This window comes from Mus pahari, chromosome 4 (assembly GCF_900095145.1).
Source record: "Mus pahari chromosome 4, PAHARI_EIJ_v1.1, whole genome shotgun sequence".
Taxonomy (NCBI): domain Eukaryota; kingdom Metazoa; phylum Chordata; class Mammalia; order Rodentia; family Muridae; genus Mus; species Mus pahari.
Genome location: NC_034593.1, coordinates 6348468 through 6372501, shown reverse-complemented (window position 1 = coordinate 6372501; position 24034 = coordinate 6348468). Strand labels below are relative to the sequence as shown.

Genomic DNA, 24034 nt, shown 5'->3' with positions numbered 1-24034 from the left:
TTATTTTTATATTTTCTTAACTATAAGTTAAACTGGTTGTGTCACTTGCTCAATAGATAGTTTTATATTGGTTTGAAGTACAACGGCCCCTCCTCCTGGACCTTGACCGACCAAACCCAGTTGTTACCTAACGCATACGCCTTCACTGACTGAACCTGTAAGAAGAGTCTTTTCTTTTTACTAAAACTGGGTAAGCACACATGGTTTGTTTAAACTTTCAAAATGTCTGGCGAAGTTTTTATAATTCTACTTTTGTTAGTGATCCCAGGAGAAGCAAAGAAGTCATTTCTCAGTTTTCTGAATATGCAAAATACAGAAATGCTGTCATTTACAAAGACAGAAGAAAACATTATTGTAAGGTCCAGCTATAAAGAGAAACAGCCTCACTCCAGCTACCTGCTTGTGAAGTTAGAGGATCCTAAAGTGCTGCAGGTGGTGAACGTGACCAAGGCCTCCCTGGGCGTCACAGACTTCACCATCCACCTGAAGACTTTCCCAGGAGAGACCAATCTGACCCTGCAGCTCTGGGAGTCTGAAGGTAGGCAAACCACACTCATCGAAGAGATAAAGAATGTCAGAGTGAGAGTGTTCACACAGACGGAGGACAGCCTCTTCCAGGCTCCAATCCATGTCCATAGCTCCATCTTCCTGCTTGTCTTATCGATGATCCTTTTAAATAAATGTGCCTTTGGCTGCAAGATTGAGTTCCAGGTGCTTCAAACAGCGTGGAAGAGACCTTTGCCAATACTTCTTGGGGCGGTTATACAGTTTTTTCTTATGCCATTCTGTGGTTTTCTCTTGTCTCAGATTTTGGGCTTGCCTAAGGCACAAGCTTTCGGATTTGTAATGACCTGCACATGCCCAGGAGGAGGTGGGGGCTACCTCTTTGCTCTCCTTCTGGAAGGGGATGTCACTTTGGCCATTTTGATGACTTGCACATCAACGTCCCTGGCCCTCCTCATGATGCCTGTCAACTCGTACTTATACAGTCGGCTACTGGGCATAGCAGGTGTATTTCACATTCCTGTCTTGAAGATTGTGTCTACACTTCTTTTCATACTTATGCCAATATCGATTGGTGTCCTCATTAAGCACAAAATGCCTAAAAAAGCCATCTGGTTAGAACGAGTAGTGCGGCCTCTGAGTTTGACTTTAATGTTCGTGGGGGTCTACCTGGCTTTCAGGATGGGGCTGGTGTTCCTGAGAATGGCTGGCCTAGAGGTGCTCCTTTTGGGGCTTCTGGTTCCTGCACTGGGCCTTTTGTTTGGCTACTCCTTTGCTAAAGTCTACTTGCTGCCTCTTCCTGTTTGCAAAACGGTTGCTCTCGAAAGTGGGATGTTGAATAGTTTCTTAGCTCTGGCCATCATTCAGCTTTCCTTTCCCCAGTCCAGGGCACACGAAGCCTCTGTAGCTCCTTTTACAGTAGCCATGTGTTCCGGCTGTGAAATGTTACTGCTCCTTCTGGTCTATAAGGCTAAGAGAAGGTCATCCCTTAGCACAGAATATGAAAAAACTCCTCTAGTTTAAAATGTACAGCACGTGCGCTATAGTCACCTTCAAGCTGGTTAAAAGCTTGACATGAGAGGTGAGGAGATTATTTCTCTAGTACTTGTATGTGTATGTTTTATATGTTTGTGTGTAACATACAGATGTGTATAACATGTTATATATGTGCACATGTATGTGTTTGCGTGTGTGTTATACATTGCCCTAACCTAGCCTAATCCAAATGGTTTAACATTTTCCCGTCCGTGTTCTTGCCTACAGTGTTTTGGGCTGATATAACCAAGTCTGTTCTTTCTTATGTCACTTAGTCCAGTGTACAAAACCATGATTTATAGAAGACCTGCTGGTGTGCTGGTGGATGTCTGTCCTGATCAGAAAAGCAGTGGTTACCTCCCTGGAGCATTTGACTTTTCAACAGAAATGCCCGTTCAGAGGCTCAAACTATTAGTGCATTTACATAGTGCCAACCTATTGAGGGGCCTCTAAATGAACACCATTTGCCAATCAAAGGACAGGCAGCTCCCTTTCTAGCTGTGCTTTATGGCACTGAGAATGTGTCAGGCCAGCTTTCAAATCTGTAGAGCACAGAGGTCCATAGAGGCTGAAGATACAGAGTAACCTGACATGTGCTTTGTGGGGTAGACTTATTAAATTTATTAAATCAAATAGGGATCAAGTTATCCAAATACTTTGCTCTTAAGAGCAAGAGGAACGCCAGGCAGTGGGAATGCCATGAGTTTGAACCTAGCTTAGTCTAGTGAGTGAGTTCCAGGAGAGCCTACCTCAGTTAATCAAACAATAAACAAACGCAGAAAGTATTGATGGGTCAGGTTTTAAATTTTGTTTTTAGTTTTAAGTGTGTAGCTCTGAGGAGTGATAAGTCCACTCCACTACGCATCGATAACAATTCTATGATGATAATATGTATTCTAATGATCTGGAAGTGGTTAACACTACAGAGATGTTAGCTGTTTTGAGCAGTGTTTGCACCTCCTACCCATGTTCCACCAATCATGAAATCATATCGAATAACATGGAGATAGACTCTACTCCTGAGTAGCTCACCTGGTTTATGGAGACTCCACCATTTTAATATCAGTCAGTAACTCTCCAGTGAGCTTTGGGAGACCACATAGGTTTTAGCATTTGCTTAAGTGAGTGTGGAACAGAGCCCCTTCCACCCCAGTGTGTGTGTGTGTGTGTGTGTGTGTGTGTGTGTTCGTGAGTGTGCATGCTTGAGTGTGCTTAGAGATTTCTTCTTGTCATGTATGGGGGTCTCTACAGACGTCAGAACCACCTCCACATACTCAGCATCAGGGTTTTGTAATGTGTGACACCAGCCTGCAGTCAGTGCTGCTATAACAGAATCAGAACATCAGAGTCCTTTGTGCACATGGCTTTCAGCAGGCACTTGGCAGGAGAATGGGCTGTGCTGAGTTACCTGACTATAGCATGGAAGAAGCAGCAGAGGCTGCAATGAGCCCCCTGGAGTCCTGCTCATCTCATGGAGGAAGCTAGCGATCATGTAACGTAAAGACATCTGATACCTGTTCCCTCATCTGCCCTGCTTTGCAATGTCACTCATACAGCTTGCATTTGATAACACTTTTACTTTCAAATAACTGATAATAGAGGACCCCAAAACCAAGTTCTCGAAGGCCTTTTGTGGAAAACCAAACAGCCATGAGTATGTGATAGACGCCCACATCAGTGTCTTAAGGCAGCGGCTTCAGAAGAGTAGACTCATTTCCGCTCTTTGTGGGTTTATAAATCAGATTCGCCATCCCTGCCACTCATCTCTGAGATATGTTATATGTCGTTGATAATTTCTGGTCTTGGTTCCTGAGAACCAATCACTTCACAAGTAATAATGCAAAGGCATTGTGGCCCTCTTGTGGGTAGGTCATCTGGATAGAGTTCCACTTAAAAGTAACATACCTACCATGGTACTGTTCCACGTGAGGAAACATTTTAAGAACCATAAACTAGCCTTTGTTGGTCATCCAGAGCAACCTGGTTGAGCCATGAATATTCTCTGTGGAATTTGGGGTCAGGATGCTATGCTCTTGTGTGAATTTGGGACAAATCCCCTAACTTCTCCAAGCTTCGGTTTCCTCATCTGTATAGTGAAGGGAATCTTCATGAAACTGTTCTAACACTTATATTTAAGCATGCAAGAGCACAAGTGCTTGTCTGGTGTGGTGGCAAGGTGCCTGTAATCCGAAAGTGAAGGCAGGGACTTCAGAAGCCAACCTATGCTACAAAATGGGACACTGCTAAAAATCGATGGCTCAGAAAGTGGCTCAACGACAGAGTGCTTGTATAGTATTTACAAAGCTCCGGGCTTTCATCCTTTGTACTGAGGACGGCAGGTGGGGAGAGCAGCTGCCCGCAGCAGTCAAGTCCACAACAAACAACCTGTATCTAAATGAATTATGGAGAAGAGAGTTGGTGCTGACAGTCAATTGTCAAAAAAATAAAAATAAAAATCTCCTTTAGGCTTTCAGGTTTAACAAATGAGAGTGCCCAATGACAGTCACAACTCCAATTTATCTGTGACCGAAGAGCAGAATGGGAGAAAGGGAAATGGGAAAATATAAACTAATAAAGACAAAAGTGGAGATGTGTAAACAGGGGATTCTTAGAGAAGAAAGGGTATGCAGGAGAATGCCAGAACACTGTAACTTCAACCGACCCGGCCCTTAGAAAGGCTCTCAGCTCCGGGCTGAGCGACGACGCGGAGGAAGGCGGGGTTTCCAGACGTCTGGTCCAGGCTCGCAGGTTTTAATGGGGCGGGACTTCCTGTCGGAGCAAGCCCCGTTACCTCCGGAAGAGCCGAAGACCGGAGCCCTCGGACGCCGGCGGTTGAGCATCGATCGCGGTGCGCTCGCGCGAGGTGAGTCGGTTCTGTCCCTGCATTCGGCGCAGCGTTATTCGGTGGCCGAGGCGTGGGTTTCTGGCGGGCTGCAGACAAGCTCTCCCCATGCTGGGCCGGGGCGGCTGCCGGGCCCTCCTCCCGGCGGTGCTCTCCGTAGTGCTCCGGAAACAGCCGAGCGGGTTCGCCAGGCGGTCCTCGATCTCTGAGGTTCTGTGTCGCAGAATGAGCCCGACTCTGCCCAAGCCCTCAGGGCTCTACACGGCAAGTTCCCTGGATCACGAATCTACAGGGTTAGGGATGAACAAGACCAGGTCCGGTGATGTCCTGCATCCGGAGCGGGGGATGTACAGGATAGAAACAATTTTAAGTCTGTATGACTTTGTTCCCAAAGTGAGGGTGATAGAATATGACCCCCGTGAAAACAAGTCTTAAAGCAAAGGTCTTTGGAATAAAAGGGTTTATTGAGCCATTAATATATATCAGCTAGGAAATGGACCAAGACTTGGGGCACATTTTGTAAATTACCAGCAACAAAGCTAAAAAAAAAAAAAAAAAGTACCTCTGAAGAGCTAACGCTCTAATTGGATTTCAAGGCACAAGCTTTTTCAGTCTCCCATTCTTGCCCCCCACCATACCCCACAAAAACAGAACAAACCCCAGAGAACTGTTACCTAATTGGCTTCCCTTGTCTTTTCCCTCTTCTGGACTTCTACATTTTAGGGCACCTCAGAAATTTTTATTTATCAGCCTCCTTTCCTCAAGGAATATTAGAACTGATTGAGAAGATGTAGCATGCATTCAAATGACCAAATGTTGCATAGCAACAGCAGTTTTTCTGAAACTGTCTTTTGGTTGATATCTGTTGGGTTGAAGATTCGATGGATGAAACAGTCATGAGGATTCCGGAGGTGTCCTGTTCCTGTTGTCACCACGTGAAGTATAAGTGGCTTGAGCAGTTTATAGTGAGGAAGCAAGCCCAGCCCGAGAATGTCCAGTAAGAACAGGGTGACCAAGTTTGGGAAGCATTCTTGAAGAGCTGTAAGGAGTTTATTCTATAACTCAAAGTGCCTTTTATATGCTTGCTTGGATGCTTGGACCACAGGAAAAGGCGCTTAGGCATGAGGGCAAATGTCTGTAATCCCGCCAGCATTCTGAAGACTAAGCCAGGATGGTCAAAGCTTGAAGCCAACCAATAAGAAGGAAGGTGAAGCCACAGCCAGCAACATCCGGTTGTGTCCATCTGCTCTGTGTCCCTGTGCTTCTCCCTGTGCCAGAGGGTAGAGATTTCAGACGCTCTTACAGAGGAAGCGCAGGGTGTGACTTGTCCTGGGAAGCAGGCAGAGCGGCCACCTTTCCTGGGCATGACCGCTTCCATGCCTCCCTGGGCTAGGAGCCCACGTTAGTGTTATTGTGTCGTCAAGCCTGGGGTGAGCCTCGAGAGGTCAGCAGAAAGCTGTCAAGTCACGTGCTCATGCTTCCCCTCCCTGAAGTCCAGGAGGCAAATGGCACCCTTGCTTTTAGACCTAGAGTTTTCTTCTCACAGAACGTTGTAAGGGAAAGCAGGGAACTTTCACATCAGAATTGAGCGTACATTCTGTAAAATCTGCTCATATACTATGGGGCAAAGTATTTCTAATCTGTGAACCTTAAATTCTTCACCTTTACCTTATTATTATTATTTTTTTTATTCCATGTGCAAAGCACTGAACTCCCTGGAGTTGAGTTAACACAGCCAGCCTTTGTTCCTTTGTCTTTAAAAGTGCTATGATAGCCGGGCATGGTGGCGCACACCTTTAATCCCAGCACTGGGGAGGCAGAGGCAGGCGGATTTCTGAGTTCGAGGCCAGCCTGGTCTACAAAGTGAGTTCCAGGACAGCTAGGGCTATACAAAGAAACCCTGTCTCAAAAAAAAAAAAAAAAAAAAGTGCTTTGATTCCAGCCTTCCCCTCCCCCACACACTATGATATGGTATAGCTACAACCCAAAATGTGATATTGTGTGGCCACTTGGGAGACCACTTCGTAGAACATTGTTTGCTATGATAATACATTGTTAAATTGGTATACTAGCTCATGCCTGTAATCCCAGTACTTGGGCAGTACAGACGGGATCAGGAGTTCAAGGTCATCCTTAGCTTTGAGACTAGCCTGGACTATGAGACACTGACTCAAAACAACACCAGTGACAAAAAGGTTTTACTATGAGGTAAAATACGTAATATTTCAAAATGATTTTTACTGGGACTATATGTGGGGAAAAATTGAACTATAAACCAGGGAAGGGGGCGAACCAATCAGCATCAGAGTTGCTAATTGAGATGCTTGTGTGAGTGAATGCCTGCAGGTTTGTAACTGTTTTGTGCTGGTCTCTGTTGCCTTAGATAATGGCAGACCCTTGGCAGGAGTGCATGGATTATGCAGTGATCCTCGCAAGACAAGCTGGAGAGGTATGAACTACAGTCTGGGTGCCATAGGGTGTGGTGTGTAGATATTACAGTGCAGTCTTGGTCAACAAAGCATGTTTCCAGTAATCTACATGTGCTGTTTTACTAAACTGTAAATACAGTGAAAATGACTGATGAGTGCATGCATGTGTGCGTGCATGCATGCGTGTGACACTGGGGGTGGAGCCTAGGCCTGTGCTAATCTGAGGCATCATGGGCATGGCACTTCCAGCTGGAATTTGCAGTTTGTAGTGTTAACCTGTGCTACAATGGTCATGAATCTAAAATAAGATATGAAATTACATAATATTTCTCTAAAGTGTTTTGTTTCATAGACGTTTTTGAAAGAACACATTTAAGAACATGTTAAGAGTGGTTGAATGCTTGTAGTTATTTTTGTGATTTATTTTCTTGTTTGGTTTAAATTACTTACATCTTTTTTTTACTTGCTTACCCAAAACTTCTTTTTAGATGATTCGTGAAGCTCTAAAAAATGAGATGGATGTCATGATTAAAAGTTCTCCAGCCGACTTGGTAACAGTTACTGACCAAAAAGTTGAAAAAATGCTCATGTCTTCTATAAAGGAAAAGTACCCATGTCACAGGTACCTCTTCTGTGCGTTACAGTGATAAAGTTAGGTCCAGGTTGGAATAAGCCTACACAGGAGGCAAGTGTCTGTAGATCCAGAGCTGTAACAGGGGACTCTGACTTGAAAAGGAGCTCAGCTTGAGGGTGTGGGGCTGCTCAGGCCAGGAGGACGGAGGAAGACCCCTGTGGGCGACATCTGGGTCGCTGAGGATAGTGTGTGGTCTTGGTCCTGACTGATGGCTTGGCTGTTTCCGACTGATCTTTTATATGCTTTTACCTCACTGGTCAACATTCCAAATCCTGACAGGATCCCCTGCGCTGCCGTAGGGTGATTGCCTGTCCTGTGGCTCTAGGGTCAGGAAAGAGGGGACCTTTGACAAGAATGCGTGGATAGTGGGAGTAACTCCTGCTGCCATCAGTACAGCTGGAAAGCTCGGTTAAACTCCCTGCACTGCCGAGTTCTGTAGTGTGAGAGAAGTGCTAGCGTTAGAAATTCCTAAATCAGACCCACATTTAGCAAAAACATTGTTGTCAGCCAGGCAAGATGTCAGATGCCCCTGAGAGTAGCACTCAGGAGAAGGAGGTAGGAGGCAGGGGTTATGTAGCCAGCCAGGGCTGCACAGTGACACCCAGTCTCAGGAAACTGCAGGCAGGAAATGAGGTCAGCGGTAGAGCACTCGTTGTGGGTTCAAGTCCCCAGAACTCTGAGAAATTCAAAGCCACCCTTTGAAAGTTTTGTCTTCCTCCTTGTGACATTGGCAACTGTCAATCTTTTAGTCACTGAGATGGAAAAATATTTAAAGTTGTGACTGAACATGGTTCCTTTCCAATAAAAGGCTTAGAAATAAGAGAAAAAGGAAAAAGAGGACAAATATGTATTAAAAGAATTCAATGTCAAACAATAAAAAATAGAAAAAAGAACAGGCGAGAAGAAAACCAGTGAACTCCGACACCATTTATAAAGTTGACTTAACAGTTGCACACAGTCATTTCAGCAGGTGCTTTACATTCTTCTCTGGTATGTATCGCCCCTCTGAAGTCATTCTTCATGACAGACTAGGTTTCACAGTTTGGCCAGAGTAGGAGTAGCTTGGCTGCTACCCTGGCTGAGGTGTCTGGGAGTTCCCGTCAGTGGGTCACCAAGGCCCCATTGGGACTGAGGGACCCTTTACCTCTGTAGTTGCTGGCAACTCCAGCTCCCCGTGGGCTGTCTGCTGGTGGCTTCCCCATTCGCCACTCCTGTGTCCTTCTCAGAGCTACTTGGAAGCTGGCCTCTTCTAGGCTCGGGAGGGAGGAACAGTGGGAACATCGAAACTACCAGACCAGTAGCGAAGCTGCACAACTCGGTCCTGCTGTATTCTTTGGACAAGAATTGAGTTCACACTCAAGGAAGTGATGTATGAGCTCCGCCTCTTGCTAGGATCTAGAGAATGTGTGGTCTTTTAGTATTTCTTTAAGTTTGCTTGATTTTAAGGCGAGGCCAGCCTTTTCAGTTGTGTAAGTTTCCCCCTGTATTTATGCCAGTGTTGTAGTTAGAATGTAGGACTCTGTACTGTTTTGCACGCCTTTGCTCCGGGGAAAGCAGAGCTTCGTCATGTTTATTATTGTTATCCTCTCTCTCTCTCTAACGGAGCCACAGTCAGACAGAACAGTAGTCTAAACAGAGCCACAGTCTGACAGAACAGTAGTCTAANCAGAACAGTAGTCTAAACAGAGCCACAGTCTGACAGAACAGTAGTCTAACAGAGCCACAGTCTGACAGAACAGTAGTCTAACAGAGCCACGGTTGACAGAACAGTAGTCTAAACAGAGCCATGGTCTGACAGAACAGTAGTCTAACAGAGCCACAGTCTAACAGAACAGTAGTCTAAACAGAGCCACGGTCTGACAGAACAGTAGTCTAACAGAGCCACAGTCTAACAGAACAGTAGTCTAACAGAGCCACAGTCTGACAGAACAGTAGTCTAGTCTTGGCTTGTGCTTCATGGAGCCCCTGAAGCTTCAAGTCCTGAGTCTGATTTAGATGTTAGATGTTAGAAGTCTGTGTTTCCTGCTTTCAGTTTCATTGGTGAAGAATCTGTGGCAGCTGGGGAAAAGACGGCCTTCACAGACAAGCCCACGTGGATCATTGACCCTATTGATGGAACAACTAACTTTGTGCATCGGTATGCATTTAATTTTAGTATAATTCCTGTTGTGTGTTCACTGGGTGATTCTCTGTTCAAGGCAACACATGCTTTAGGCAATCACGTAAGTCGTTTATGCTTCCTTCTTTGAAGAAGCTGTGTATAAGATGGGTGGTGGAGTTAAATGTATTGCGCAGATCTTTTCTAAGCTGTGGAGCAAGTGACTAAATGGTACATTATGGACTTGGGACGGGATGTGCCTGCTCACCGTTATTTTTCTGTCTGTGGAGACTATACAAAAATGACAGAGTGCCGGGCGGTGGTGGCACATGCCTTTAATCCCAGCACTTGGGAGGCAGAGGCAGGCAGATTTCTGAGATCGAGGCCAACCTGGTCTACAAAGTGAGTTCCAGGACAGCCAGGACTACACAGAGAAACCCTGTCTTGAAAAAAATAAAAAAGAAAACAAAAAACAAAACAAACAAACAAAAATGACAGAGTAACATGGGCCCTTTGGACCAGTAAAGAAGTTGCTAAGTTCACTGATGAGATACTCTCTGTGTGCAGTGAGTTCATTCAGAGAAACAGGGGTGCTAAAGGGTGTGGGCATTAGGATCTGCACACTGAGATTTGAATCCTGAAGCTTGTTTATTGCCTTTGTGACATTGGACAAGCTACTCTTTTGAAAACCTTGGTTTTAAAAATACTTAAGGCCAGTCAGGACTGGAGAGCTGGCTCCAGTGGCTGCTCTTCCACAGGATCCAGGTTCGATTCCCAGCTCACACATGGCCTCTCACAGCCGTTTGTAACTCCAGACCCAGGAGATCCAATGCCCTCTTCTGATCTCCAGTCTCTGCATGAACATGGTTCATACACATGAAGGAAAAATAAAATGTGTAAGATTCTAATTTTCTTTCTGTTACTGTGATAAATGATGACCACAAGCAGCCTGGAAAGGACAGGGCTGATTTCATTTCACTCTTTACAGAGTGACATTGAGGACAGCCAAGGCAGGAACTTAGGGCAGGAGCTCGATATCACAGCCCATGGAGCACTGCTCACTGGCCATGGAGCACTGCTCATTGGCTGCAGAGCACTGCTCACTGGCCACAGAGCACTGCTCACTGGCCGCGGAGCACTGCTCACTGGTCATGGAGCACTGCTCACTGGCATGCTTCCCCTGCCCACAGAGCACTGCTCACTGGTCATGGAGCACTGCTCACTGGCATGCTTCCCCTGGCTCGCTCACTGACCGCAGAGCACTGCTCACTGGCCGCAGAGCACTGTTCACTGGCATGCTTCCCCTGCCCACAGAGCACTGTTCACTGGCATGCTTCCCCTGCCCACAGAGCACTGTTCACTGGCATGCTTCCCCTGCCCACAGAGCACTGCTCACTGGCCGCAGAGCACTGCTCACTGGCATGCTTCCCCTGCCCACAGAGCACTGCTCACTGGCATGCTTCCCCTGGCTCTCTCTGCTCCATTTCTTCTATAGGCCAGGCCTGTCCGCCCTGGATGGCACCACCCACAGTGGCTGGCTTTCTTACCTCAGTTGGTAATTAAGACAATGCCTCACAGACATTCCCATAAGCCAAACCCTCACCTGAGATTCCCTCTTCTCAGATAGGTCTAGGTTGTGTCAAGTTCACAAAAACTGTGGTACCAGGTATAAGAATATAATCTTAGCACTTGGGAGGTAGAGGCAGGGGGATCATGGATTTGAGGCCAGCCTGGGCTACATACTGAGCTCTCCAGGGTAGCTTAAACTACTAGTAATATCTTAAAGAAAGAAGAAGGACTGTATAAAATGGCCATATATTTTTTTAAAGATTTATTTATTTATTATATGTAAGTATACTGTAGGTGTCTTCAGACACTCCAGAAGAAGGAGTCAGATATTGTTACAGGTGGCTGTGAGCCACCATGTGGTTGCTGGAATTTGAACTCAGGACCTTTGGAAGAGCAGTTGGTGCTCTTAACCGCTGAGCCATCTCTCCAGCTCTAATGGCACCTGTTTCATAGAATTACTTTTTGGTGGGCTTCACGGAGTCTTTCACTTTCATAAGAACCTAGTATAGTACCTGACATGGTAAGGATAGGTGATCTTGTAGCCGTGTGCGTGTGCGTGTATGTGTGTGCCCGTGTGTGCATGTGTGTGCATGCGTGTGTGTGTGTGTGTGTATGTGTGTGTGTGCGCCCATGCACGGCACATGTACAATTATTAAAGTCTATAAAGCTATAAGGCATAGAATCCACATGTGATAGGCTCTGTGTCTTTTAAGAATGGAGAGCTGCTTGAGATACATTGAATAAAACAAAATGGTCGTTTTTCATTAAAACAAGAACTCCATGTTAAATACTTAAGCTTATTCCAGTTATGTTTAAACCTATTTTGCTGAACTTTTAAAAAATTCCGATTTTCTTGTGTGTGAGAATGTCTGTGTGCAAACCAGTAGCCATAAAAATCACTGTGGCTAACAGTTTTACATTTCTCTGTCATTCAGCTCCAAGTTTCACATCAGAATAGAGATAGTGTTTTTCTCCTTGATACCTATGTCTATTGCTGATGAGGAAAATGAAAGGACTCTTTTTTTTTTTTTTTTTTTTAACTGTGACCAAGGTTAAGGAGCTTAGCTAATGTCTGTAGAGGCATCTTGTGTGTGTGTGTGTGTGTGTATGTGTGTGTGTGTATGCATTGATTGAGCTTCTTCCTCTCACCTGTATTCCATCTTAATTCAGGGGTTATAAGAATTGGTTTGAGGGCTGGTGAGATGGCTCAGTGGGTAAGAGCACCCGACTGCTCTTCTGAAGGTCCGGAGTTCGAATCCCAGCAACCACATGGTGGCTCACAACCATCCGTAACAAGATCTGACGCCCTTTTCTGGAGTGTCTGAAGACAGCTACAGTGTACTTACATATAATAAATAAATAAATCTTTAAAAAAAAAAAAAGAATTGGTTTGAAAACAATTGTATACATACTTGTTGAAGTTAAATTCTGTCTGGTTAGTTTGTGGATTTTGTCTCTTTTTTTTTTAAGGTTTCCCTTTGTAGCTGTTTCAATTGGCTTCGTTGTAAATAAAGAGGTATGTCTTAAGCATATGCTTTATAAGATACTTTGCTTTCCTTCTCTGAGAAAAAGTTAATCTTTCGTATTTGTGTGCCACCTGTAAACATTTGCTTCAAGGCTGGGGACATGTTCACGCACATTCCCAGTAGATAAGGCTTGTTTCCTGAGAAGCCAGCGTTGGGAAAGGAAGGCGAACACAGGGAGGAGACAGAGCCCCGTCAGACTCCTGACACACACAGCCATGTCACGAATTAGTGTGGCTTTACAATGCCTCAGATGAAAAGCATGGCTTCATGTGTCAGAGGCTGAAGAATGGCTGGAAATGTGGCATGTACTTTGGAACATAGACATAAGAGAATGAATACTTACACGCGAAACCCAGTAGAGTAAGATCTGTAATCACTGCGGTCCCTTTTGTTGGTTCCCTGCTGTTTGGCTATTCGGCTGCTGTTCGGCTGCTGTATAGGAGGAGCTTGAGTGCTGCATTTTGTCAGTAGGAACAACACTTAGACATTTCTGAAATAAAAGCCCAAGGAGAAGTGGTAGCATGGTCCCCTAGCATATGTAAACCCTAGCAACCCAGTTGGATCCCTAGCAGCACAAACACATTTGAATCATAGGTCACAGGCTGTACTGGTCCCTTGGCACACCACATGGCCCTACAGAAGCCTCTAACATAGTTAGCCCGAGCAGTCAGTGCTCTCTGCTTTTGAATCCTTAGTTTTGAATTCTCAGGCAGCAAAAAGGTGCTGGAAGGAAAAGAAGGACCCATGGGTGAATGGATGACAGGAACCCAGGAGGACACAGTGTTCATTGTAGAAAACTCAAAAAGCCCTGTGCATCTGAGCTGGGAGAGGATGCATTCTCTCTGCCTAGACTCGTGTGGGAGCCAGGGGTGGAGCTCTGGTGACTTTCCATGTTTGAGCAGTACTTTCCCACAGTTCAGCTGTTGGAATCTATTCTATAAATATCATAGATTTTCTTGCTGCTTTATTCATAAAAGGGTACCAGTTAATGGAAGAATACCTAGGTTTGCTAAGAGACTTGCTCTCCTATGCAGATGGAGTTTGGAGTTGTGTACAGCTGTGTGGAAGATAAGATGTACACCGGCAGGAAGGGGAAAGGCGCCTTTTGTAATGGTCGGAAGCTTCAGGTCTCACAGCAGGAAGGTGAGTTTGTCTTCCAGTGCCGACGACACCTTTGGGTTAGCAAGTATTAGCTGACTCGAGATTGGATGATTTATTCCTTTCCCACTCTGACCCAGTTTTTAGCATGGTAGTTGGGGCAGAAAAGCAGATGCCATTGAGCAAGTGCGCCCCAGAATGTCAGTAGGAGTGGGTGTGACTGTGGGCATCAGGGCCTTTGTTCCAGCAGCTCATGTTTTAGTGCTTCCGTTACACCACCTCAGACTTCTCAGCATTTCTCGATCCCATTGTTGGCCAGTAAATCATAAATAACGCATGTTAACGCTGAGATCCGTTGGACATGGTGCCATCTTCCTGGAATCCCAACACTCAGAAGGTGGAGGCAGAGGGATCAGGAGTTTGAGGCCAGCCTTCGTAAAGGAAGTTCTAGGGCAGTCTATGCTCCCAACAAATGAAACCACCTGAGGACCCTTAAGAAGGATTCACATGGTTTCTCAGTCTCTGTATGAGTCCAGTCCCTCATATAAAATGATGTATTTGCATATAACCTGTCCACACGCCTTTGCTTTCTCTGTCTCTAGGTTAGTTATGGCTACAGTATCAGTGCTGTGTAAATTGTTGTCTACTCTCTGGCCTTTAAACTTGCAAACAGTCTTGATTTTGTTATCTTCGCAGACTTAAACTAGTCAGCCAACCTCCCTCCCTTCATCCCTCCTTCCTCCCTCCCTCCCTCCCTCCCTCCCTTCCTTCCTTCCTTCCTTCCTTCCTTTCCCTTTGGCTTTGATTTGCTTTTAATCAAGGTCTCACTGTAGCTCTTGCTTGGAACTAGCTATGTAGACAAGTTTGGCCTTGAACTGAGAGCTGCCCTGCCTCTGTCTTCTGAGTAATTAGATTAAAGATTGTCTCAGTCAGGGTTTCTATTCCTGCACAACATCATGACCAAGAAGCAGTTGGGGAGGAAAGGGTTGATTTGGCTAACATTTCCATACTGCTGTTGATCACCAAAGGATGCAGGACTGGAACTCAAGCAGGTCAGGAAGCAGGAGCTGATGCAGAAGCCATGGAGGGATGTTCTTTACTGGCTTCCCTCCCCTGGCTCGCTCAGCCTGCTCTCTTATAGAACCCAAGACTACCAGCCCAGAGATAGCACCACCCACAAGGGGCCCTCCCCCTTGGTCACTAATTGAGAAAATGCCCCACAGCTGGATCTCATGTAGGCATTTCCCCAACTAAAGCTCCTTTCTCTGTGATAACTCCAGCTGTGTCAAGTTGACACAAAACTAGACAGTACAAAGATGCACAGCACTATCCAACCCTAACCTTTCTCTTAAAGGCTTCATTTGAGGGCATATTTTTGGTTCATTTCCTTTGTTGTTGTTTTTTAAAAATAATTTATTATTATGTTTTAATTACAGTCTTATATCAAATACCACACCTATTTTTATAAGTATTTTAACATTTGAAGCTTGGAAAAAAATTAGATAAAGTAGGAAAGAGGATTTAAATGCCCCATTTTATCCTGAATTGTGTCAGATTTGCTGTTCTAGAGTTTTGGTTAGTGAGGGCTCGTGGTTTATTTGAAATAGCTATTTTTTTCAGACATTACCAAATCACTCTTGGTGACTGAGTTGGGATCGTCCAGAAAGCCAGAGACTTTACGGATCATTCTCTCCAATATGGAAAAGCTGTGCTCCATTCCCATCCATGGGTAAGGCCTTCTTCCCACCCAAACGTCCAGAGGATTTAACTTTAAAGGGATTAATTTTTATTTTTCTCTGTGAGGGAGCGGGTGGGGGCATGTGTCTATGTTTGTGCTCCTGTGGAGGCTAGAGTTGACCTTGGGAATCTTCGTTTGAGATGACTTCTGTTCTGATTTTCACAGCAGAGTCTTGCTGTTTCTGAGGCAGGCCTCAGGTTGACAGCACTACTGCCTCGTCTCCCCTGGGCCTCAGTGTCCCCTGCCTTAGCCTCCTCAGGGGTGGGCTTGGAGGTCTGTGTCATAGTTCCTAAGGTCGCTAGCTTTATTTTAAAGTGTGTCTCTCAGATAAAATAGAATACAGTATCAATTTATAAGTCAGTTTGTAAATGTAGACAAAATTATTAATATATTATTACTGCTGTTTTATATTACAGTACAATAATTTTATGTTGTGCTATGGTTTCTGTCTGTATTATTTGTAGTTACTGTGTTTATTTCATGAGTTCTTTGTTTTCGAATTTTTGTGTTTATAAATGCTTATAATTTTAGCAGATTTTTTATTAAATCTTTCTATAATGTTCTGAATATATGTATATGTATATGTTTATGTTTATGTATATGTATGTATATATATCTGTGGCACAGGCAGGCCTGGAACTTGAGAGCCTCCTGCCTTAGCCTGTTGAGCGAGCGCTAGTGTTACATGTTTTACACCCGTAACTGCTCTCCAGTCTCAGAGTCCTTCAGTAATGACAGGTTGTACGAGAGGATATGCCAGAAGTGAAGGCATATGTTGGTACTACTGCCTACTTAGGCAGCTGAGGCAGGAGGATTGCATGATTCCAGAAGTCAGGGTTTAGTCTAGAAAACATAGTGAGACCTTAGCTGAAAAAGTTTTGTTTGTCTTTGAAGCAAGTATATATCCTAGAGGTTTTAGGAAAAGCTAGCGATTTGATGTTCTTAAATTTAATACAGGTATTGGTTACATAAGCAGCATTTTTCTGACCTTTATTATGGTTGTTTCAGTAAAAATAATCCTTAAAAAGCCACTGAAGCAAGGCATGGTAGAGCATGTCTGTAACCTTGGCCTGTGGGAGGCTGGACAAGAAGATTGTAGAGAATAGTTCAAGGACAACCTGGCTACACAAGAAGAGCTGTCCCAAATGAACAAGAAGCCACGGGGAGGCCAGGCTCTGTAGCACTTGTTAGTCATGCCAGGTACAGAGCCAGCTGAGCCAGGAAGACTGGCCAGCCTGGGTTACACAGTGAGAGCTCATGAATAACAAGAGAATTTTATGATTTTCTCTTATTGCCAATTGTTGCTACCCTTTTTCTCCTGAAAATAATCATCAAGGATAGACTTTGCTAATACTTCAAGGATCATCTAATATAGGCTCATTTTATGGATGAGCTCCGTTTCAGGCCCATGAAGTAGCTACAGGAGATGTGCCGGTGAGGATACAGCTATAGCCCTGCCTTCCGGATCATTCTCTTCCTTTAATAGTTAACATCCCTTTTAGGAGTTAAGATGTTCCAAGATCATTTGACGTGGCACAGACTGATTTGTGAATCAGTGGTCTACGCAGTAATGAGTAAGGCTCTGTCACCTAGCCGCTGAACCTCCCAGAACTCAGAGCTCTTGAGGCCCAAGGAATAATGTCCTTGAGGCAAGAACAAGGTACTTCTTAAAAGCTGCTGCTGCGGTTGGCAGTTTGAAGTTTGGACTTTAACCACGGGCAGTAAAATGGCTGCAGAACAGCTTCTCGTGCTTTATACTCTAGCCTTTTATTTTGCTATTAGCTGAAGGAAAAAGCAGTGTTTTGGTTTTGGTTGAAAGAGGAAAGAAAGTGTTCCCAAGGATAAGAGCATTCGTACTCAGCCGAGTGTTTGGGTTGTCACTGACATTTCAGAATTGCTCATAGCGAACACCATGAGACAGCAGGCATGAGACAAAGTCAATAATAATGAACCAGTTGCATAATTTGGGGGAATTAATGCAGAGGTGTCCAGCATTCTGAGATTGAATCTTCTCGGTTCATACTTAAGAACTGCACACCCAAGTTACAAAACAATCACATGTAGTCTCATATTGTTTCCCTTCAGTCTACAGTTTTGTGTGAGTCCAAATTGGACAGGCCTAGTAAGTAAGTAAACATGGTGCTCCTTACTAATATATCATTTGTAAGCATTGCATTGTGGCCTAAAGTCAGCCACCCCTTCACCCTCTTCAGTGCGAAAGTTTGAAGTAAGGCCGGAACCGGCTGAGCGTGAGAGCAGACCCAGATCTTTTGATGTAGTGCAAGCGCTTCACTCTCAGGCACACTTGGACTCTGGGAGGATCAGATGAAGATCCAGTTCAAAATCTGGGTCCCTGCCTTCCTTGCGTGCTAGCAGAGTAGAGCCCCCCAGAGCTCAGCAGAAGTCTCCCTGTGGCAGAGCGCAAGAGCTTACTTGTGAGCAGTCTCAGTCGTTCTTTCTAGAACCTGAGCTCTCAAGCACCCCATGTCCCGTATCTCACAAAAGAAGGGAGATAGGCTTTCTTGGGTTTGGGTTTCAGTTTGCTTCCTTTCGGGCAGGGTCTTACTGTACAGCCCGGGATAGTATCAGATGTGCGGCTCTGGGATTTTCAGCATTACTGTCCTGCTCACCGCACCTTTATTAGATGGGCTGTTCTTGCTAGTTCTTCATTACATTTGATGTGAAACAAAAATATAAGTGGTGAAGCACACTCTCAAACAAAGATGTTTTATTGGGGCAGGATGGCGGGGGGGGGGCATTGTGAGTAAACAAAGTGCTGACGTGACCTCTCCATGGTATAGTTAAGGTTGCTGTTGTTGATACAAGAGAAAGAACAGCCAAGGACATCTGGAAGAGTCCAGAACAGAGAGGAAGAAGAAGATGAGCGTGACCAGGGCTGGGAAGGAAGGCGTGGTGGATAGTGATAGGAGACCTGGAGAATGGATCTTAGCGGGGGAACAAGAAGATAGCAAGGGGTGGGGGTGGGGGCAGTGGCCAGGGGAGGGACGGCCAGGAGTCTGGTGTGAAGGCTCTGAAATGTGTATCTAACAAGGACGTTGATGGGGACTGCGGGATCCTGGAAACCGGTACTAGCTTTGATACATACCACAGGTATGTGTTAATGTGCCATGTGTCTCTTCTGCAGGGTAAGGGAAATGACGCCTTTTGACAGATGGGAACTGGTTTTACAAGTTCTGAGGAATTCTGGCTTTTGTCTAGCCACCTGATTTCCTGTAGTCCAGGTTAAGCTGGGCCTACACTCAGTTGTGGAGTCAGTGGGTTTGCCCTTTTGCGGGGAAGTGGGGCACCCTTTGAAGCTGGCCAGTGCCCTGTCATTCCTTTCCTTTTTAATGTTGGCTTTGTGAATGATGGTGTGCAGTCGTTTTTTAGATACAGGAAAAAAAAAAAAATATATATATATATATATATATATATGTATGTATATTTCATAAATTTCCTGTACTTTTGAAAAATATATTTTGAGGGAATGAATCTCTGCCTTATTTCCAGAGGTTTAAATATTTGTCACTGAAGGAGTTTAAAGCAGATACAGTGGTACCCACTGTAGCTCCAACTTTCGAGGGGCTGAAGTAGGAAAACAGAGCTCTAGCCCAGGCTACAGCATTTAGTGAAACCCTGTCTCAACAACAACAAACAAGAGAAGTAAGCAAGTAAATAGACATTTTAAAGGAAATTGAGTGCATCATTTGAGAGCCACTTGCAGACATGATGTTCCCCTGCTCCTTGGCTCCTTTTTGTTGTGGTTGCTGCCATGTGGTTATTTTTGAGACAAGGTCTAATTCTGCCCAAGCTGACCTGGAGCTCTTGGTCCTCCTGGCCAGCCTTTCAAATGTGGGGTTGCAGGTGTGAGTCACCACCCCTGGCCTCCCCATTCTGCCGACATTTGGTATTCGTTAACATAAGCACAGCCAACACAAGTGCCCATTGGTTTCTCCGTATTTTTTCTTGAACTCATGAGCTTCCTGCTTTGGCCTCCTGAATGCTGAGTTTAATGTTTGTACTGCCACACAGGGCTTGATTGTCATCGCTTAGCCGTTTCCTGTAAGGTGGCTTCAGAGTCTTTTATTGTTATGCGCTCGATGCTTTTGAGCATTTTAAGGCTCCTATTAATTGTGGAAAACAATAGCATTTTTAAAAATTAAAGACCAAATGTGCCTGCGGAACCCAGGTAACCTGTGTGGCGTCAAGCTGGGAGTTTCCAACTTCTGCCCAGTAAGTCCCGTGGAGCTTTCTACACCCTGGAGGCTGCTCACACAGTACTGTCTATGTGAAATAGAGACACTGCAGTTCTGGGGTCCAGGCACAAGAGCCTACACGAGAATCTTCCTCCTTCTTTGTTTGTCTGGGGTGGTGGTGGTGGTTGTAGTTGTTGTTGTTTGAAACAACAGTGATACAGTGTACTCCAGGCTGGTCTAGAATCCACCTTCCTGTGCTTCGGCCTCTGGAATACTGTGATTCCAGGTGTGTGCGACCACATTTGGCTTGCATTGGGGTGTTTTTGTTTGTTTGTTTTTTTCTCAAAGTTTTTATTGTCATGTTTATCTTATTAAATGATTGCTTTGTGAAAAATTCATGAATTATATAGGATATAGCGATTAGATTTTTTGAAAAAATATTCATATTTTATGTGTATGAGTGTGTGCTTGCACATATGTGCATACTACATAAGTACAGGGACTGCAGAAGCTAGAAGAGGGCATGAGATGCCCTGGGACTCCATCCCGTGAACCATCACACCCTTGCAAGAGTGGCAAGTCTTGACCAGCCCTGACATTAAATGTTATATACTTCGTTAGAAAATTGGAGACTGACCGCTTTCACTCTCGGTTATTCTCAAGATGAAGGCAAACAGGCTCGGTTGGTATTGGAAGTGAAATGACCTTAGAGAGGAAGAAATACTTCTTTTGAGAGTTATTTTATTCCTCCGATCTTTTTTACCATGCTAGAATCCGGAGTGTTGGAACAGCTGCTGTTAATATGTGCCTTGTGGCAACGGGAGGAGCAGATGCCTATTATGAGATGGGGATCCACTGCTGGGACATGGCGGGGGCTGGCATCATTGTCACCGAGGCAGGCGGTGTGCTCATGGATGTCACAGGTGAGCTCATGCCACCCCAAAGCATGCAGGGCTCTCTCCTTGGCTGTGTATGAGGCTCTGCAAAATCAGACATTAGCAGATGGAGACCGTGGGGTGGCTAGTGGTACCACATAGTGAGGGATGCTTGAGAGTTCCTTCACGCCTTCATTGTGAATAGCCTGAGAGGCCTGGAGAGGTCTGCCACCTCTGAGGCTTGCACCATGAACTTTGGACAGGACCATAGTGATAGTGAACAATGGGCTCTGGCCTCCAACTATTTTGCTCTGTCCTGGGTCAGTTAAATATTAACTCTGAGCAGAAGGTGAAATTAAGGAGAATAAGCTGGGGTTCAAAGAGTTCAGAAACCATGAGATACAGCATGCTGGAACAGGAAGTGGGAAAAAAGCAGTGTGACAGTGCGTGCGGTGAGTGTGACTGTCTTACACATGTGACACTGTGAGTGTGTGCAAGTGTTCCTGTCCTCAGACATCAGAGAGATGAAGTAGAAGAGGAAACAGAGGCTCCCACATGTCCAGTGAAGATTGCTAGCATTGGCCTTTACTCAGAAAAGATGCCTAGAGGCTGGAGGCCGAGAGCTGACGTAGGGTGATGCTCTTTTTGTTTATTTGTTTTTCTTTTTTTTAAGAAAATTTGAGCATTGCCAGAGGATATAGCTGTGTACTATCTTTTCTCGTAATTGTTTTTGTTCGGGTATAACTTTCCCATATTTGATTTGATTTCAGGTGGACCATTCGATCTGATGTCTCGGAGAATAATTGCCGCAAACAGTGTAGCATTAGCCAAAAGAATAGCCAAAGAAATTGAGATAATACCTTTACAAAGGGACGACGAAAGCTAGTCACCGAGACCAGTGTCCAGCTTCAGTGTCACCCTTGCTGTCCCTGGGATGTTTCAGGTGGATGATGTCACTGATTTAAACTTAGCTTTGAGGTCCTGATTTTAAAATGGAAACTTTTTTTTACAGATGACATATTCAAAATTAGATGGAATATTTGATTATTGAAAGAAAATTTGCATGTAGTAATATTCTTGGGGAAAATATACAGAAAGTATACTTAATGAACTAGCCATTGAAATTGTCCCTAGTCCGTATGATCCCCTTCAACTTAATATACGGTTTATATGCGTAATTCTCAATTACAAAGTTTTCTTTTTGTAAGCAGCTCTCTCTATGTTCCAAAAGCCATACTTGATTAAGTGTGTAACAAGCAAGCTCTCCCTGTGCGGAGCCTTTGTGTTTTATTGATCACTGTAGTAAAGCACCTGGCACAGTACCGGGCCGACAGGAGGCGCCAGACGTTGGCGCCTCACAATGCGTGCTCGAAGCTGCACTTGCTGCTCCTAAGTTGCTTCGTGTTTTGAGGTAAAAGTTACCTCACTGTCCTTTCTGTGTTTCATATTGCTATGCCATTTCACTGGATCATGCTGCCAGGGACGACTGCCTCTAGTGGGCATTTCTGCAGTTAGTACACTGCTGTATGTTGTAGGTTCTGCTTAAAGCCCCCATGCTAGAGAGGTTTTCACAGACGTCTCCCATGTACCTGGTATAGTTAGTGGCAGCACTATGTTTTACAAAACGCAGTATTCACATACTCTGCTGACCTGTGTATTGTGGCGTTCACGGTGAACTTTTTGATGTCTTTCCAAACTTGCTGAATTTCATCACTGCTAACTCTAGATACTCTATAAGGTCTTGGGTCTCTCAAACTCAAGAAAATTTAACGGTTCCTGTTCCTTTGTTAAAGGGTTACTTCACTGTCCAGCCGTGGCCCTTGGCACGTGAACAGGCTTTTTGTTCTTAGTATGTTTGAACCTTGCATTTGATGAAATGAAGTGTTTTTTTAAGTTTCAAGGCAGTTATCTTGGTTTTGGGGGGATTTAATATATTAAATCTATATAATACTCTGATTTGGGCACTGGAATTACTATATTTATGCTGTTAATTACATGTATTTAAAACATCACGTACTGTGTAAATTCTATTACAAGAAAGATTGCTTTGCAATTAAATTTATTTTAATTAAGACTTACGAATGACATTTTATTTCATTGTATTTATTTGTGTGTCGCAGGCTGGCCTCAGAGTTACTGCATAGCCGAGGATGAACTTGAACTTCTGACGGCTCTGCTTTACTCTCTTAAGTTCTGGGATGCAGAGAAGATGGTCGTAGGCCACCACACGCAGGTTCTGTGGGGCTGGAGACTGAGCACGGGGCCGCATGCGTACTTGTTAGCGTAAGCACTCTGCTGCCCGAGCTGCGCTCCAGCCCATGGATACATGTTGAATTAAAGGTGTAATTAATGATATTTTATCAAAGTTAATAGTCTCAGCCCTTTTAGTTTAGGGTTTTGTGTTTAGTTACAGATATTTGACAGTAATATTGGTTACGAATATTTACCTTTTGCATATAGATTTTCCCAATATAGATAAACACTTAATACTTTCCCTATCTGTTTGTATCTTTTTATTCTAAGTGCAATTGAGTATTATCTGACTAAACATTGCTTAGATGTGGAAAAAAAGATGAGCAGAAAGTAAATTACCCCAAAATAATTGGAAACTCTTTTTTTTTTATGTTACAGAACCTCTTACACTTACCGCATCCCAGCATTTACCTCGTGTTCTCGTTTTCAGAGAGTTCTTTCCCGGTCTCCCACAGACCTTAGGCTCTCACATTGATAATCCTTTGTTTTGAAAATATGTTGAGTTTGCGTGATGCAGCTTGAGGCTGTATGTAAGAGATCTATAACCTTACGTGCAAGCCACTGGTTGTAGGACTAAGTCTAGTTCATGTTCTTGTGATTAGAAAGTACAGAAGAATCAGCAGAAGAACCCTGATGTCTCTGGAGGTGTGGCGGATCCCCCTGTGTGTGTAAGCAGCAGTGTACCAGATAGCTCTGCGCATGCGCGTCACCTGCTCAGCAAAGGGAGTGGTCAGCTACCAGATCCTGCCAGTGGAAGAACTATGCACAGAACAGCTCTAAAGTGTTAATGAGAAAAGTTATATTTGTGTGTGTCTGGGGTCAGGCACACGTGTGCATCACTGTGCCCGTGGCTGTCAGGGCAGTCGAACCTGAGGGTCATCAGGCATGGACCAGGCTTCCCTACCATGCCATCCCACCAGCTTGAAGATCTTATAAATGCCACATCTACTTATGCTTTGGAAGTCTTGGTGGTGTTCAGATATCATGCCTTCCTGACCAAAATCCTGATGGTGTTTGGAGGAGGAAGCTGTTGGCTTTCTGTCCCAGTGACGGCTTGTCTGAGGTGATCAGTAAGGAAAGGGCTGCTTTGGTTCAGCTGGGAGTTATAGTCTCATTGGTTGTCCTGTGGTTCTGTCCTGTGGCAAGGCTGTGCATCATGGGTGCCTTATAGTTTACAATGATAGCACTCACTCGTGGCCTGGAAGAATAGGGGGAAGGGACTAGGGTGCCACAGTTG

General features: G+C 44.6%; 2 protein-coding genes across 4 annotated transcripts; both read left to right on the top strand.

Moving 5' to 3' along the window:
• Positions 1–143: 143 nt before the first annotated feature.
• Positions 144–23149, top strand: Impa1 (inositol monophosphatase 1). Of its 3 annotated transcripts, XR_003843712.1 has the most exons (10): positions 3301–4402; positions 6765–6830; positions 7299–7432; positions 9477–9581; positions 12582–12627; positions 13672–13780; positions 15356–15464; positions 20441–20592; positions 21315–21487; positions 22665–23149. XR_003843712.1 is itself a non-coding variant. In XM_029537979.1 (9 exons), exons 2-9 carry the CDS (start codon positions 6768–6770, stop codon positions 21428–21430), a joined length of 834 nt encoding a protein of 277 aa, XP_029393839.1. In that variant the 5' UTR covers positions 144–190; positions 6765–6767; the 3' UTR covers positions 21431–22618. The 3 variants fall into 3 exon arrangements, 2 of the variants coding, with proteins under 2 accessions (XP_029393839.1, XP_021051805.1); XM_029537979.1 differs by lacking the exons at positions 3301–4402; positions 22665–23149 and adding an exon at positions 144–190 and having other exon boundaries at positions 21315–22618; XM_021196146.2 differs by lacking the exon at positions 22665–23149 and having other exon boundaries at positions 21315–22622.
• Slc10a5 (solute carrier family 10 member 5) lies at positions 210–1533 on the top strand. Its single transcript, XM_029537978.1, has one exon. The coding sequence runs from the start codon at positions 223–225 to the stop codon at positions 1525–1527; it is 1305 nt and encodes a 434-aa protein (XP_029393838.1). The 5' UTR covers positions 210–222; the 3' UTR covers positions 1528–1533.
• Positions 23150–24034: the final 885 nt, after the last annotated feature.

Coding starts and splice junctions, on each gene's coding strand:
- Slc10a5 (XM_029537978.1), top strand. CDS start 223: ATGTCTGGCGAAGTTTTTATAATTCTACTTTTGTTAGTGATCCCAGGA.
- Impa1 (XM_021196146.2), top strand. CDS start 6,768: ATGGCAGACCCTTGGCAGGAGTGCATGGATTATGCAGTGATCCTCGCA. Junction 6,831..7,298: donor TCGCAAGACAAGCTGGAGAG/GTATGAACTACA, acceptor ACTTCTTTTTAG/ATGATTCGTGAAGCTCTAAA. Junction 12,628..13,671: donor GCTTCGTTGTAAATAAAGAG/GTATGTCTTAAG, acceptor TCTCCTATGCAG/ATGGAGTTTGGAGTTGTGTA.